This window comes from Loa loa, assembly GCF_000183805.2.
Source record: "Loa loa unplaced genomic scaffold supercont3.124, whole genome shotgun sequence".
Lineage (NCBI taxonomy): Eukaryota > Metazoa > Nematoda > Chromadorea > Rhabditida > Onchocercidae > Loa > Loa loa.
This window is the reverse complement of record NW_018108304.1, coordinates 98985-113905: the sequence shown is the minus strand read 5'-3', so window position 1 is coordinate 113905 and position 14921 is coordinate 98985. Positions and strand designations below refer to the sequence as shown.

The following is a 14921-nucleotide window of genomic DNA, read 5'->3' as shown; positions in this document are numbered from 1 at the left end:
ACTACTACTATTGCAACCATATTAGTAGTTATAGATGTACAATTTTATTAGCAAATATTACTGTAATTGAGTTATAGATAGACAATTTTATTGGCAAATATTACTGTAATTGAGTGGTATAAAGAAAGATTGATTTAAGATTAAGTCTTAGTTTTTTACTAGATTAAACTGATTGTGTAAATGGATATCGTTATTACAGGTAATCTATTACAGATTAAATATGTTTAATAAATTTGATATGACAAAAAGTTTGAGAATAACATAACAACTGGTAATTTCGGTCAAATTTTCCAAAATTTATTAAAGTTTCGGTGAAAGAAAAAGGAAAATCTTAGCGTTCATTCTATGAGAATTTTTAAAAATTCGTTTTCATTAATTTAAAGAAAATACATGCAAATTTGCCACAAAAGGAAATAAAATCTGACCTAAATGTAACTCATTCGTAGCAACTTTATGAAACCTTGAACTTTTTTTTATCGCACGTTAAAGGTCACAGCATAGATAACAATTTTCATCCTTTTTTGTTGATAGATGAAAAATGATCGAAATTTAAAAATGGTATTTTTGTGCATTCTTTCATTTTCAAATAATTTATTTAAAATTTATTTTAATTTTTCGAAAAAATATTGAAACTTTTACGGATTAAATATTCCCAATGAATCAGTGAAGGAAATACGACAATGTTGTAAAAGATGGATGAGGAAGATCATTGATTTTTATTCAATCTGATATGCAGTAGTATCAGTTAAAGTAAGCCAAGAATCTGATGCGATTCCTTATTACTCGTAAAATTTGCATGAAAAGTTAAAGGTATGCTTCTAAGTTATACTTCATTTAACTCCCTCTTTTCTAGAAATAAAAAATAAAAAACTGAGAGTAAAATTAATTTCACTGCAATTCAAAATGTAATTTTAACAAACAAAAAATAGAAACTATTTTAGGATTGATGATGAAATGATGGTAAATTTTAGCTTGGCGCATTTATCCAACATTGTGATATAGCTTCTTTACAAATGATTACTCCATAAAAATCATTTTTCCAAATTTCATCATTAAAAATAGAGCCTCAAATCCTAATATGAAAGTTTGATTTTTTACGATTTCACTGGACAATTTATTTGAGGGAACCTTAAACTTTTCAATTTTTCACCTGATTTCTTTATTATAACTCTCATTAATTAATTACTTAGTCAAAAATCCCCTCGTAAAATCAAATGCTTTAAATGATAATTTCTGATTTATAACGAAGTACACTATTTGGAATATTCAAACAACAGGAAAGTTATATGTGTTCTATAGTTTAATTCAAGTGTCATGCTACTATATATAATTTGATGTTGACAAAAGACAACTTCAATCTTTACAATCAATGATCGAGGTCAGAGGACACGAGCAAATAATCTATCATTGGGTCATTTTTTTGATTAAACTTGGAAATAAGGCACGTTAAAATACTAATGAATTAGTAAGAGATGAACAAATTTTTTCAGTAATTAAGAAACAAAAGCAAATTTTATTTTTCAAACATACAGTAAAATCAATGTAATATTGTCAACTGAGAGTAATTTGCTTACTTCTCTTATGTAAGGTTTTTTTTTCTTTTTTTTTTTTTGGCCAATTGTATCATTTGCGGAAAATAAATCCATAACGATGACACACTAATTCCGTTCATATGTCAACCGAACTTTTGTTGTCCGAATTCTTTTGACCATTGATACTTTCTATTTTCGACATTTCGCACAATTTTCATATATGTTTCTTATGCAAATCTTTTTAAGCAATCAACTTTGAAATGTTTAATTGATTTTACGGTCATGAAATTTTACTATTTAAATACTGCACATATTTGATGTAATCCATTTATCAAGAATATCTGTAAAGTATTTAACAAACAAACGTGTCAACCAATGGTCATCCATTTTTCTTTCCAGTTTGATCACAAATATTGCAAGTTTCAAAATATTTTGCTAAATATAGCTAAAAACTTTCTTATATATGAATGAGTAGTTCAGATTTAATTCAATTTAGATTTACAAATGGATAAAAAGAGATGACTTGATCGTTGCTATTGTCAACTCGTAGACCATCCAATCTGACCGTGTAATCATGAATTATCTAATAGATGATTTACAGTAATAGCCATCCTATTGAAAGGATAAAATCTGAAGTTTTAACGATACAAATAATTCTTATATATGATGAATATTGGACCTTACATAGAAAAAAAAAGTGACCAAAAATGGGACATTTGAAGGGAATAAATTGTTTGTTGTCCACAATTCAATTCTAATCACTGTATGAAAAACCAGTTTAACGGATTTATTTTAAATGTTCTCTATCATTCATTTAGGAAAAAATTTGCTGAATAAACAATCAACAAGGTATTTTCAATATCATCAACCTTTTCAAATCACCACTAAAAAAAAAAAGTTCGAAATAAGAGAAGCAAAATTACGGTATACGAAAAAGGTCAAAAGTCATTTTGTTTATGAAAAGGAGAGAAGTTCAAATTTCGTGATTTGTTTTCTTGAAATTGTATTTACTGCAACAATATCATGAATTTTAAAAATCGTTTGAAGTTTTCTCAAGAAGTAACAAATTAAAGCAAATCAAATTATCCGTTAAGCGATTTTTGACAATCAAAACAATTAATTAAATCAAATTATCGGCTAAGCGATCTTTTGCATCGTTATAGAAGATAAGCATCAACTTATTGATTATCTTCAAATTTGTCACATATATGATCAAGACATTTGAACTTGTTTTTTTTCCAAAATAAAGAAGGTTGATTTGTTCGGTTCAATCTTTTATCGCTTATTTGAACTTTTTAAATTTGTACGACTTTATAAATATCATGCTTCAACTAAAAACAGCAAACAAATAAATGTATGTTGATTAACGCCAGTAATGGCAATTTGCGCTTATTATAAGCTTTTGGATGTTCAAAGTCAATTTTGAAAGTTCAAAATGAATTTTGGAATTGAAATTTAAAAAGATTATCTTTTTGTAATCACAATAAATACTGTAACTTGCAAGAAAAACCAACTTATCAAAATGCGCAAAATGACTCATTGCATTAAAATCTTTGTTCAATTTGAATGTTTAAATTGTTCAGTCCATTTGGGAAAGTATTATGAAATAAATTTCATGTTATAACAGAAGTAATAAGGGTTAATAAGGGTTTAAATGAAATTCATACTATACATAACTCCATAGTTTCTTGATAATTGATAAATTTACAAAACGATGATATAATACAACCAAAAACAATAATTAACTCACTTTACAATATGCAAAATTATTAATAAATAGCTGCCATTATAATAAATTTAAGCATCGTTCAAACGTGATTAACAAGTTTACTTTAACGATAATTAACTAATTATAAAGCTTTAATTTGTTCCAAAATCATTTAATTCTCTTTCTTATCAGATCCTAATTATGAAGCTTTTATCTGCTAGTCAATGACATTTTCATAAAATTTGCTAATCAAATCATTCAACAATCACTTTCCGCATGTGACAGTCGCTTATGTCATAAAATTATATGCTATTCAGTTCTTTATACGAATAAAGAAGCATATAAAAATAAAAAGTGACATTACCACTCAAGCATAACATCATCCAAAAAGAATCTATCAAATTGTAATCATTTGAAAAATTCTATCATCAGATCGTTAATAGAAGTAATATATGAAATTTTGCAATAAAATTCATACACGTAACATACATCCAATCACACAAATCTATTCATATATTTATTAAATTCCCTTAATGTCCATTTCATATTGATTTTAGGACAATAAAATATAAAATAGGTTTGTATCTAACAAAATTATCATCTCAATAAATTCTTGAAACTATCAAAATCGGAAGCTTAAAAGATGTATTCTGTTTGAAGACTGATTATTATCTCTAACAAACTTTAAATATCTTTTTTGTAAAAGCCAAATTTCTTTTTTTAGAATGGATTATTCTAGAATTGAAAAGATTATACAAATGAAAATATTCTGCAGCTAAGAATTTTCTAGAACTGAAAGAATTTTATAATTGGAATCTATTTTGGTGAGAATTTAAAATTTGCTTCCATTCTCCATTCATTAGTAATTTATGCATTTCTCTTTTGGATCATAATTGAAGAAACGATTCCGCTATGGATACTATTTTAAAGTTGACAGAAATCATTGATATTTCTTGCTACAGCTCTACGTTCTTGATCTTCTTCGGAGAACAATAAGATAAAACAGATCTTTATGTTTTACTCATATATACTATTTTAACAGCTCTGTTGTTTTCCTTGTTATTTCATGGTTTAGCTATTTCTAAGCATACATGATGAAAAAGGATCGATTGATCATGATATGGAATATCTAACGAAACGATATTCAATAATGTCATCTGTCGAATAAATGGAATCTATTCGTTATTTTCTAATTGAATAGTCGAAGTATTATCTAAAACGGATTATTTCAGATATTTATGCGATCGCATAATGTCACTATATCGTTACGTTAATACACCTGCTGGCGAGTTTAAGTCTGGAACAGTTGTGGGAATGTCGTTACATTACTTAAGGGATCAAACACTTTTCTTATATCGAGAGGAACTAGTAACATACCGTAAGCATGTTTTATTTCACTTTGAAGAAAATTTATAGATTAAACATAAATATTTGAATATTTGGATAAGAGTATGAGAGGATTGTGGCACATGCTTCAAGATACAACTTTCTGGCTCTGAATCTAGAACTCAGTTAAGCATGAAAAGACATTCCGAGTTTACTTACTTCTTTCATCCATTCTGCATTGGTATATCTCAGGGAAACCGGCGAATGAATGAAGAATCTGTTGTTTAAAGACATTAGATCTGATAAGGCGAGAAACTCTCTTCTCTTCTTTTCATAATATAAGATAACACATATTTAGATTATTCACAAATTGTTACAGTTATTTATTTCAGGTGATCCGGTACTGTTGCAACTATATCAACATCGTGATGAATATTGCTCTCTTACATCATCATTCGTATATTATTTTAATAATATATTTACTTTTTCGCCAGAGAGATATAGTGAATCATATATACCTCTGATTACTACTTGTCGATGTCCTATTACGTTAACAACGCCAACATACTGTTACACGCAACCTATACCTTCCACGCTGCAGGACAATCAACAATCTTCGAATACAGCCTATATTTAATGCGGATTAGCAACATCTCCGCCACCTCTACTATCTTCATCATCTAGTGCTTTTAACATCTTCATGGTAAGTTGCAAAATAATCGTCTCTACTCCTCATCAACGATTACATTTTTTTTCATTCACTACGTAGCCTTTTATGGTTGTAATGGTACTTCGATATTCAAGATTCATTAATTAGATCTTCAATCGATTTCATCAAATTGTTGCTCTTAAACTTTTTTTTTGTTCTAAGCCACTTAAAGCATTGGTGTTTGTCTAGCTGTCCTGTGGTAGCAACAATCATTATTATTTAATGTTCTGCGGAGCTGTTCAAGTGATAGCATTTAGATATGTATTCTGTAAGAATAAAGCAGAAACACACCTTAACGTCACAATAGTATCATTGTCTGGTATGTGAGGAGGTAACTCACAAAAATAGCTGCAGTTGGCGGTGTTGTTCGGTCTTAGTTCTTCATTTACTCGTGATTTTGTCAAGAGAACATCAGACATTTCAACACTGTTTATTACATTTTGTATTTGTCTTAGCATCCTTCTTTTTCCATATTCCATCCAAAACAACACTTATTTCATGACTTCTCATAGTATTGCAGCAAGTAGTCCAGGTTAAGACATATATTCAGAATCTGATAGAGACGGAGTTGCTGAAATAGATGAACAAGAAGCGTCAACAGTAAGGCAAAGAAGAATGGAAATGGTTTTGGCACATTAAAGATTTAAACTATTGAGTGAAATGTTGCAAATAATTCACAGATGCTGTATGGATTAGGGATTATTTTATAAAGTAGAATGGCAAGGAATAGACAGCAATAGAAAGCATCGAAAGCATCTTTTAATTTCAATTTTCAAGTGCTGTTCTGTTAGTGAGTAGAAAGGTGGTACTAGTGTCGCATTATGTTGTCAAATGCTATAGGAATGTATGTGTTTCACACAAATAGAACAACTGCGGAATACTACCTGCAACGTGTATCGGAGCACGTCAATTGTTCGGCTAGCTCGTACACGTACTACCTGTGATGAGATAGATAGAGCATATTTTTTCAAACAGAATAATACGTTTGAGGGATTACATCACCTCCATAAATTGCATTTCGTATGAAAGCTGGTCTGAAATTTCATTGTGACGTAAAAGTAATGTCGAATGCAAGGACACGTATTTTTTTGAGGACCAAATAAATCAGAAAGACAATGACATGGATTGAGACATTACAAGAAGCTTATATAACTAATGAAATAAATCTGTAGAGTAGTGATCGTGTGTCGCATGACATGGATGAATTTCAAGATATATTCGTGTTATCCTATTTGGTCACCGAATAAACGGGTATTTCAGGATATCATCATACTCACCAGATAATCGATTCTGTGATCGGTATTGGAACTGTAACAGTCTAATAGTGAAACGTATCCACCTCTGCAGGACCTCAAATAGTGTCAAGTAACTTTTTCTCTTTCTCTCGAAAACAAATCAAATGCCATAATGTCAAACCCGTACACGAACATTCTGAGTTATTTCAGAGGAAATAATCATATTTTGTTTAATGCAGATTTTCTAGAGAAATGCATCAATTGTAACCAGTAGGTATAATACAAAGTAATTAGCATGTCTGGTTGGCAAAACAGCACTTAGATATTACAGAATTTCAGGAATGTAATTGGAGTAATATCTGCAAGTCTCTTTTCGATTTCAACAGTAACCGAAAATATCTCTCTAATTTTTTGGAACTTACATGGAAGGAAGTAGACAGTATGATGGAAGAAGAGCTGAAGGGATTTTTTTTTTTTGCACGATAAGGCTAGCTCAGAATCTAAGATAAACAATTACGAAAGAACAGCTGTCAGAAGTACTCGATTCAAAAATATTATCAATGAAAATTCATAGCGTATCATACTTTAATTTCTGCAGAATTGAAAAGAATAAGCAAATTTCCGTTACAAAGACAAACAGAGAAGAGAAATACTTGAAGAATGATTAAATTCTACGGGAAAAGATGGTCACTAATCCCAATCGTTATATACAGCTCAAGGGCTAAAGGGCTTATTTACCTTTATGGATGACACACTTAAACAATACTTCAGGATGTATGCGTACAACAAAAATTCCTAGATTTCTGAATTGAAGTAGAGAATTCAAATCCAACTTAACAGCGACGAATTCTAGGCATAATTTGTAACACAGCTAACATGAATTTGTAAACAAAGCCAAACTTCGAAGCAGAGGATATTCTGCCTTTGAAATAAACATCCCAAAAAATGCGATTTTCTCAACAATTTTCCACATACTATTTAATGCAGTTAAACATTTGGTGACTCGTGCGACAATCGTTCCACATCATTGAAACGAACTGCTGTGCCTCCTCCAGCAGTTGGGATACATTCACCCTAAAAACAGCTATATTGGTTATTTTCCACTATTTACCTGAAAACAATGACTGAAAATAACGAAAAAATTTGTTTCATTATTCACATGGGTAAAAATTTCGCGACTGAAATTATTAGCCCGTAACCAACGTTTAGTATTCATCTGATGCATAATTTCCCATCATTAGTAGAAAAGACACTGAATTGAATAACTAAACACAACTAAACGAATAACTAAACAGCTTTAACGAATAAGCTTTGTGTTTCAAATGTTAAATCACAAACCTTGAATCACTCTCCTATATTTATGAATCCTAGATAAATTGTAATCAGAATTTGTGAATATCTTTCAAGTCGCAAGAGTAAGCAAAAACATATTATTTCGTTGAAATATACATCCAGAAAAATACCTTAACAACCTGTGTAGTGAGATAACCCTTTGGATCAACTTCCTGATGTGTCAGCACATAATCAGAGCATTTTCTCAATTCTTCCACACTTAATTTATTCGTAGTTTTAGAAAATTTAGGCATTCGTGGTTGCAAGATCGTTCCTTCAGGAATGCGATTTCGAGGCTGATGGTCAATCACTCTACAGTTCGCACTTTTGGATCTTCTGTGAAATCGTCCATTGTAATAACCAATGTGAGCTTTTGTTGAAGCCTGGAAAGAGACCATCTGATTTTTAGATTATATTCTAGTGAATTTTACAAATACTTAGCTTGCTCCGCTTATTAAAACCATTCTTATAGTCCAATCACTCAAACTTGCGTATTTTATTTTTTGATAAGCTTACATTTTGATTCGCAGTCCGCGCTTCCCACTTCTGTCTTGCAAGCGCAACACGGTGAGGTGTTGACAATTCTTCATTTTGTGTGGTCTGCAAAAATTACTTTACACAATATTATCGCTTTAAACGGTAAGAGAGTGTTCTAAATTAAATTTATTTAGCTACTGCAATTCTAGCATACATCTTCCTGCTTACAAAATTTTTAAAAAAAGATAATTTCTCCAACGCACCTGATTAACACAATTTTTGGGCTTAATATTAGAAAACAGAAAATTTAATTTTCTCAGTAGCTAGTACACTACAACATGTTACTGAAGTAGTATGATAAAATTTTGGAATCCAATTTATGCAATGCTAACCTTGGCATCACTAATCGAACTACCACCATCTGCTGCGGCCATATTATGAATGTTTTCAATGCTTTTGAAATGCTTAGTTGACGAAACAAGCGGTCTTTCACATATTTCACGTACCTTAAAATTTAAATAGCTTATAAACTGGGAATCGATAGAAAATAAAGAGAACTATTTCAACCAATACTTCGTTTCACTTTCTAGTAAATTCACTGACCTGATGGAGTGTTTTTTCTTTTTTACGAAGCTGTTCTTGGTACAATCTTTCACGACGTCTATGTTCCTCTTCTTGATTTAACTTCTCGGTCTCCTCCGACTCACAATGTTCCAAACGTTGACGTAAAGTCAAGTTTTCACGCTATAAATGAAGAGTTTTTTTCCCACAGAAGTGGTTTTGAAAACTTGATTCAAACACAATTACAACGAATAACTGCAACTAGAGAAAAGTGAAAATTCACACCCGCATTTGCTTCAACTTATATGTCAATGTTGATAGAAGTCGTTCTGTTTCATCCCTTTCCGCTTCAAGTTCTTGAATGCGCACTTCTTGCAAATCGACGGTACACAAGGCCCGTTGCAAGTGTTGCTCCATTTCAGCTGCTGTGAAAAGTAAACATTTATCTTTGACATTTTGTTCACAAAACTAAACTGAATAAGAAATACTAAACAAGTAGGTTTCCTTAAGTGAATGAAAGTATAATACAGCAGCATGTAAACAGCTTGTTCACAATATTGACAAAAGTACCGTCTAACAGGACTACTAATAGACCTCGCAGGCTATCTCAGCGATTTAGATATTATTCCAACCGGCACTGATATCTCAGATCAGGTTTTGTGAGAAAAATAAGGAAGAAGATAATCAAATACATAAAACAAGGTAAAAACCTACTTTTGCGTTCAAATACTGCATGCAAAGAACTATATTCCTGTGCACAGTGTTGATAGTACTGGCGTAATCGAGCAATCGACTTTGTATCTTCCGAACCCGAAACACTGAACGGTGGTGGTGATGGAAAAGAAGGCATTGCTTTGTCCTGAAGATAGGCGACAAAAGACATTTTTCGAATTCTATCAAATGACTGAAGAATAACAAATAAAAGCAAATAAACCAACCGAGATATGTAGAGGTCCTAATTCGTTTAACCATTTCAGAAAATTACGACGACTGACTGGGAAACCTGATTCAAACGGTGGCATAACTTCATTTCCTTCCGAAACCGCAATATCTTTTGACACTTGCGCAAATTTTAACACACCCTAAACACAAATTGCAATATGAACAAAGCTGGCATCACAATCTGAAGTAACAGTAATTTATGAGATTGGTGAACCTGAGAAGAAAGGAAAAAAGTAAAGTGTAGTGAACTTGCCTGATTCTCACCGAAGTCTTCCGGTCTTGGATTCAAACAAATAATCATGCGTACTTTTCCCGTTCCTTCGAAAGAGTTTTTAAAGAGGTGCGTTATTTTGGATTCTCTGTACGAAATTGCGGCTGCTTTATCACGCAGCTGATTGTCCCTACAATCGTTTTTCTTTTTTTTTTTTGCTTAAAATATACTTACAGTTTCGCTTCATTCCTATTTTAATCAACATATTATCGATTATTACTGAGAAAACGTAATTTTATTGATGTATTATGAAAAACCTAGTCATTAGATTTATGTGAAAATTTTGAAACGTATATTCGGTTATGCTTCATCCACGTGACTGAGAATGAATTTTAGAATTTCAACACACTTAGTTTAAACTTTGAATATTTAAACTAATGTTAATACTAGAAAGGAAAGCGACTGTTCTAAAAATATTTTTTACTGAAACATATTTTTGTGGAAGTTTGTTACTTACCGCAACTTCTCAAAACACTGGCGAAGAACTGAAAGTCCTTGATTTATTTTACTGCTTTCAATTAGGCGTGCTCCTTCATTGCCCGTTCTTTTTGTACGTTCCGAACCAGCCAGGTCAACCAGTGATAACTGACTAACATGTATCTATGAAAAACATCTGATCTGTTCCGAAAACATTCAAGACATCGAATCCTTTATACATATATATATATAAAGGATATATATAGATTTTATATATATATATATAGATTCTAAAATTAAATGTATTAAGTACCTTGGTAGGATCCGCATCAGGGTAACATGTATCTGGAAGATAAGGTGCCATTACCACGCGAATGTTAAATATGGAGTGTGAACGGCTGCTCTGCTTGTTCAATAACGTATCCCCAACACGTCGTCTCTCTTGTCCTAAAAAAGGAAAACCAGAACTGTCAAAATTATTTGATCACTCAGTGAGAGGCATCTTTAGATAATGATGCAATTAAATTTCGGATGTTCTGTTAATCAATATCTCTCGGTGCAGTACGCTACAATCAAAATTTTCTATTTAATTTACACAATAACCAAATAATTACCATAATTAAACGTAAAGGAAAGAGAAGGAAAAGGTAAAAAAAGCAGAACTTTTAAAATATACGCCTTTTTACTTTCATACTGCTTAAATCTTAACTCCATTAATAATGAGGTGCGCAGAAGATCTCTTCATAACGAAAGACTAGATTTGATAGACAGATCGTTAAGAATTCTGTCAGCTTGAACAAGATCTTACAAATACGAATACAACACAAATATATGATCTAACATGTTTACCTCGGTAGAATTGTTCCAATGCTTCATCACTTGAATCCACTTCAATTTCAGTTGCATTACTCACGTAAAACATATTATTGGCACCTAGCCTGATATCCTTACCAGACAGCGTCCTAAAAACCGATAAGTTGGAATCGATATCAATAACTAACCAGGCAACGAGACAACAATGCTTAGCTCATTTGAAACTCCCAAACCCTGATAAGCGACATTATTTATTTTCACATCTATGTATAATAAGCAATACATTAAAAAGTAGGAACAAGAAGAACTATTCTTGCCTAATTGTCAATATCACACTACAAAAACTTAAACCAGAACTTACTTACTACCATCCGATTTGAGGAGGGGTTTCTCAAGAAGATCATAACAAACTTCATTATAGATTTCGATGTAGGAAACGAATATTGCACAAGCCAAATCCGGGTTAGCACCACTAACCTAAATCGCTTTTTATTTGATTTGATCCAGTGGGCTACAGTAATGAAATGCATATGAATATTTTACACACTTGAGAGTAGGACAATAACATTAAAACCAACCTTCGATTAAAGATATTTCTTTAAAGGTTGTTCCTTAAAAACCATTTACGTAAGATAATTAAAAACTTTTTAAAAGGCAGTGTTATACAAGATAGAAAATCACCCTCCGGCGTTCAACATAGCGATTTGCTAATTCGACTCCATTATCGGAACGTTCGAGCTCCAGGCGTCGTCGTGCGAGTGCTGATTCAAACTCGTCCCGTACAATAAAACCATTACGTCCATCCGGTTTGAAAACACATTTATCCGCACGGTTGATCAGCGAATTAAATATGACGTCGAGAGTACGTGGAAGAATCCCAATCGACTCTTCCTGTAAGATTACTTTGAATCGCTTCAATAAAAACGCAATATAGGTTAAAATGCTAGATTTTTAGGCATGAAATGAAAAGAAATTCAAAAGTTATTCCAAAAAAAAGAAGAAAACTTGTTCGAAAGAGTTATTCGACCAACATTTAAAACACCAGTGACAGAGAGAGCATTAAGATGACAGGACTTAACAAGCGTTAATATCTCAGTAACATAGGTAACAATACAGCGAGAATTTGATCGCTGTATTCAAACAAAAAGTTGAAGTAACTAATTCACCTCGGTGTTTCCAGTCATTGTGTAAGTTTTACCACTTCCAGTAACTCCGTAAGTAAAAAGTAGTGAATTCTTTCCACGGATAAGATTTTCGATCAAATCCAAAGCAGTACGCTCAAACACTACCCGCTGACTATCACTGTCATCAAAGACATATGAAAATTCGTAAGTAGCTTCCAACTGCAAATTATTTAATCATTTAGCTAAGGTTCAGTGACTGACGTATCTAAAATATCTACGAAAATGAAATGAACGGTTTAGACAACTACCATGGTACAACCTGAAACGACAATGAAATTCTGAATAAACAGCCAATCTCGCCATTGCAGATAAACGAAAACCTCAACAACCTACAATACATGCTACAACTTATAACACAAAGGCTCATATACCACACCCCTCTTATTTCAACAATAAATGATGGAGTTAATAACGAAGTGGAAAAAAGGATCTTATTACCGGTATTCCGTTCCTGGACTGCATGGAAGCAGGTTGAACAAATCGAACGTGCTCATCGTCGATTGGTATCACGCAAGGATCATTACCTTTATATGGACATAAACGGCAAACTACTTCCACATTTTCTTTATCATCTGTTCGTTTACCGCCTCGCCGTGAAGGCGTGCCAGGACGTCTAGAACATCGATCTAATCGATCGTAATGAACAATAACTCAGCTGAGAACTTTCCCCCTCTCATTTCTAGTTTCCTCTACCTGCCAAAAGAATTTTTCCGAAAAGCCATTCTCGAAGCATGGTTTTTTGCTTTCGGAAAACAACCCATTGCCAAAGCATTTGAAAGAGATGTCATCATGACTCTCACTTTCCCCCCCCCCCCCCCCCCCAAGACCTCTATAGTAGATGTGAGATTATAATAAGGAGCTTCGGTAAATAACCAAGAAACCTACTTTCGTGAGTTTGACATCCAGTCCGAGAACTATCGACAATGTGCTAGAATATTTTTACTGAGAAGGTACCTGAAAAGAGCATATATGAATATTATTTTTCCATCATTAAATGGAATAAAAAACCGCAGTTCCATCTATTATTATCTTCCACAGATCTTATTATTCCACACTGACATTTCATATAATAATGTTTTATAGTCCTATGCTAATTTTTCATTATAGATGGAGATATAACCGCCTGATTTTTATGATTATTGAAATACATCATATTTCTCACGTGTTACTGTAATCATCATAATAATCATTTCACGGTTATTTATCTTGAAAAGATAAGATATAAATACAAAGTTATATATAAGCAACAATGTATATGAATTATATTTAAACGTTCTATAAGACAGAAATAGTATAAATTCGATTAATTAAAAAAACAATAATCATACCATAGTGACACTTCTCAATGCAAACCTCCTCTTCCATCCCTCAAGCAAAAAAAATAAAAAGGAAAAGTCTGAAATGCTATTGACGTATGTGGAATAATCAGGTAACAATGCACTAACGTCTCACGTATCCATCTCTCCCTTCCACACAAACTAAGCAACTCACCGTAATCTATCTATAAATTTGAATTTCGTCTTCTGCCGCTAAATACCGTAATTGCATCTCCCACTTGTTCAGAATTTCGTTGTGAAATCAGCCAATTCAAATAGCATGAAATGGATGAGGAGACGGTGTGTCCTTATTTGTTACTTGCACTAATATCGTAATTTATTCATTATAATTAACCATTTCAGCATATGAACAGTAACTTACAATATCACCTACCGTTGATCAAACGTGATGAAAATGACGATGTTTAATTTTTGTGTAATTTAGATGATAACATGATAATAAGTTGGTCCGATCATTTGGAATTCTATTCATTTGAAAGCTTTTTATTCATCACATATGAATACATATCTTACAATTATTTTCTTTTTAATAGTAAGAAATAAAAAAATTGATAAAGACTGGCTACTTTTCGAGGGAATATTGGTGATAATATCATAATTTATTCATTATATCTTATAATCAGTGAATAATTTGCATATGAGTAATAACTTCTAATAGCTGTCTACTATTCGCCACATGTGGTCTAATATTTGAATTTTTTTTCCCCCTATTAGAGCATAAATTAGCTTACGCTTTAATTTGTTTTTTACTTTTTCTTGCCATTCAAATTTGCAAATCCTGGGATGTAATGAAATAGCTTTATATAATTTCGAATTATCTTGATAAATCACCTTGACATAATAATCTTCTCACAAAATGAGCACCAAAAATGCATGTCAGACACTTTTTCGCACTAATTGTCTTCTTTTTTTTTCTTTTTCAGTGTTGCTGAGGGTAATAAGTAATAATAATTGGTAAGATAATAATCCATTTCCTTGGTATGACATAATCATATACCAACCAAAAATCCGATGAAATAATCAGTAATAGTAAGGACGTCAAAATATCAACGAATGATTATCGGACATACAGGATTT

General features: G+C 32.0%; 2 protein-coding genes across 2 annotated transcripts; one reads left to right on the top strand and one right to left on the bottom strand.

Moving 5' to 3' along the window:
• Positions 1 to 4491: 4491 nt before the first annotated feature.
• LOAG_07454 (hypothetical protein) lies at positions 4492 to 5203 on the top strand (the record flags this gene model as incomplete). The annotated part of the gene is made up of 2 exons (XM_003142987.1): positions 4492 to 4618; positions 4959 to 5203. The coding sequence occupies 2 exons, from the start codon at positions 4492 to 4494 to the stop codon at positions 5201 to 5203; spliced, it is 372 nt and encodes a 123-aa protein (XP_003143035.1).
• Positions 5204 to 7497: 2294 nt separating this feature from the next.
• On the bottom strand, positions 7498 to 13295 carry LOAG_07453 (hypothetical protein; the record flags this gene model as incomplete). Its single annotated transcript, XM_003142986.1, has 17 exons — positions 7498 to 7584; positions 7974 to 8225; positions 8359 to 8442; positions 8712 to 8825; positions 8923 to 9063; positions 9166 to 9305; positions 9595 to 9739; positions 9819 to 9962; positions 10076 to 10223; positions 10551 to 10693; positions 10824 to 10957; positions 11360 to 11472; positions 11685 to 11800; positions 12005 to 12214; positions 12490 to 12666; positions 12946 to 13120; positions 13201 to 13295. 17 exons carry the CDS (start codon positions 13293 to 13295, stop codon positions 7498 to 7500), a joined length of 2418 nt encoding a protein of 805 aa, XP_003143034.1.
• Between the last annotated feature and the right edge of the window lie 1626 nt (positions 13296 to 14921).